The sequence below is a fragment of the Condylura cristata genome, unplaced genomic scaffold, assembly GCF_000260355.1.
Source record: "Condylura cristata isolate star-nosed mole 26May11 unplaced genomic scaffold, ConCri1.0 scaffold00003, whole genome shotgun sequence".
Taxonomy (NCBI): Eukaryota; Metazoa; Chordata; class Mammalia; order Eulipotyphla; family Talpidae; genus Condylura; species Condylura cristata.
The window spans coordinates 77536530-77539289 of record NW_004567104.1 but is presented as its reverse complement, the minus strand read 5'-3'; the positions used below and the strand labels follow the sequence as shown (position 1 = coordinate 77539289).

General features: G+C 71.5%; 1 protein-coding gene across 1 annotated transcript in view; it reads right to left on the bottom strand.

The window, feature by feature from the left end:
- The window catches only part of BACE2 (beta-site APP-cleaving enzyme 2), a 53466-nt gene that overhangs the window by 16570 nt on the left and 34136 nt on the right, over positions 1-2760 (bottom strand). Inside the window, exons 5-6 of the mRNA XM_012730973.1 lie at positions 1855-2253; positions 478-627 (exon numbers count right to left, since the gene is read on the bottom strand). Coding sequence (XP_012586427.1) covers positions 478-627; positions 1855-2253 — 549 coding nt within the window. The remainder of the gene's footprint in view (positions 1-477; positions 628-1854; positions 2254-2760) is intronic.

The following is a 2760-nucleotide window of genomic DNA, read 5'->3' as shown; positions in this document are numbered from 1 at the left end:
GTGTGGAGGTGCATGGAGGCACGTGAGGCATGTGGATATGTGCGTGGAGGCACGTGGAGGCACGTGGAGGTGCGTGGAGGTACGTGGAGGTGCGTGGAGGTACGTGGATGTGCGTGGAGGTGCGTGGGGGCACGTGGATATGTGCGTGGAGGCACGTGGAGGCATGTGGAGGTGCGTGGAGGTACGTGGAGGTGCGTGGAGGCACGTGAGGCACGTGGATATGTGTGTGGAGGCGCGTGGAGGCGTGTGAGGTGCGAGTCAGCATGGGGAGAGACACGCCATCCACCCAGGCACCCGGTCGGCAGCCAACCCACCCCGGTCACCACCCCAGCCCGGCCAGCGCCCGCCGACAAGCCCGGGGCCTGGCCTCTGCCCAGGCCGCCAGCAGGAGCAGGCTTGGCGGTGGCCAGCACCTGGACCCGCACGGGCGGGCTCGGCCCAGGAGCCCCGGCACGTGGAGGACAGCGGCCGCCGCACCTGGGGCAGGATGGTGATGCGGAAGGACCTGCTGGCGTTCTCGTCCCGCAGGTAGATGGAGATCTTGGGGAAGTAGGACCACGGGGTTTCCGAGTTGGTCCAGCAGGCCAGCTGCGACCCCATCCAGAAGCCGTCCGAGAACTCCGGAATCTACGACCAGGAGAGAAAGTCACGCGTCCGGCAGCAGGAGCAGCTCCGGCCCCTGTCGCTGCCAGACGCCACGACGGTGCAGCGTGACGCCAGGCTCCGGCCTCCGTGAAGGTGGGTGACGCGGGCCCGGGCGACCGGCTGCCCCTGCGGCCAGACAGACACGCGGGACAGCGCCCTGACCGGTCCGGTCCCCAATGGGCACGGCCGGGTCCCATCCCCAACCAGCCCCCATGCACGCTGGCCTTTGGTGAGCGCTGAGCCGACCTGAAGTCTGTGTCGCCGGGAGACGCTGGCCAGGCACGGCACCGGGCCGTGGTCAGGCTGCGGGGGCAGGGCTCGGTGGCCGGCCTGACCGCCAGAGCTGCAGCCTGCGCTGGCCCAGCCCAGTGCCCGGGACGAAAGAGGCACAGCTCTGGGGGGCAGCCAAGGCAGCACCCCAAAGTCGGGCAGGTCTCGGGGGCCAAAGCACACAACCTGGGGTCCAGTCCCACCCCTGAGTCGTAAAACCCGCGGCCATCTCGCCGGCCCTCGCCCTCCACACCGCCTGGCACCATGCCTGCCACAGCCACAGAAGCCAATGCCACGTGCCACGTGACGCCACCCTGCCTGGGCAGGGCGGCGGATGGGTGCCCACAGCCCAAGCCAGCTCCGTGCAGGAAGCCGAGTCTGGGTGTCGGGTGAATGCGCAGAGGACAGTCTGGCCACCCGCTTTGTTCAGGCCACAGTGGTCTGCACCCAGGACGCAGGGATCACACCTGCGGTCACTTATGTTTTCTCCTAAAAAAGCAGACACAGAACCCCCAGAAAAGCGGGTGCACCTGCCTCTAGGTTTCAGCGAGAGAAGCCCTAGGCCCCAGCCGCACAGCTGCGGCAGCGGGGGGCCGGCAGCACCCCTGAACAGAGACCCCCCAGGCACACTTTGAAACCCAGACCCAACAAGCCGGCATTCTGGCCCCCCAACAATCCACGCCGGGAGCGCAGCCCCAGCCCGGGGTGCCCCGCGAGCAGCAGAGACCCCGGCGCCGGCGGCCGGTCACCTGCAGCTGGGAACTCAGGGGCCCACCACCAACAGCGCCGCCCGCGGGGTGCGCCCGACAGGCCGCTCGGTCTCCCCGTCCCGTGCAGGCGGCAGCCGGGGTCATCTTGGACGCGCGGACATGCGTCGCCTGTCCCGGCAGCTGCTTTCGCGCCAGGTCAGCCCCAGCCCTGCGGCCCCTCCGTGCTCACGCCCTCACCCCGGCTGCTGGCCAGGTGTGGGGCGCTGGGCCGTCCAGCCCCACAGACAGGCCGGGGCGTGCGGGCAGCCGGCGCAGAGACCACCCACGGGGGGGCTCCGCGGCCGGCCGAGGACGTGTGCCGGGAGACCGGCTGCCTGCTGGTGGGGCCGCTCTGGCCGGGGGCCCCGCCCCCGCCCCCCGAGGCTTCGGCCGCCAGCGGGGCCGCCTGGCTGTTGGAACTCGGCTCCCCCTGCCTCCGTTTGGGCGAGGGACTCGGCTTCACGACCGTCTCCGGCTCCTCCCTGCTGTCCTCCTGTGACCACGCAGCCGCCCCTGTTCTCCCGGCCACGTCCCGGAACCCGCCGCCCGGTGGGGCGGGGGGCTGCGCCCGCTCAGTCCAGCACAGCCACTGGACGGGAAGCCATCCTGGCGTGGGGCTGGCGGCTGCGCAGGAGTCCTGCGGGCTCGTGTCCACGCGTGGTCTGATGAGCGACGGCGACGCTGCTTCCCACATATGGGGGGCCCCAGCCCCGCCAGGTGGGCGCCGGGCACGGAGGCCGCAGGGCCCCTCGCAGCCGGCTCCCCCGGCCCCGCCTCGGAAGCGGTGGGACGTGGGGAACCCCCGTGGTCCCCACGGTTGCCCTGAATGAGTCACAAAGCTGGGGTGACTCCGGGGACGCCGTCTGCATGTCGTCCGCGCCCGCGCGGCCACCGCGTTGCGGACGGGCGGGAGTGGTCACCCGAGGGGCCAGCTGGCCTGGCGTCCGGGGCCCGCGCCGGGCACAGAGGGACCGCGGTCTGGCAGCCTGACGAGGCCCGCAGGGTGCGGTTCTGGGTGTGGTTTGGAAGCTCCCGGTCGGGGTGCGGTTCACGCCAGCACGGCACTTGCTTCCAGGAAAGCAGGTGCCGGCGGCCA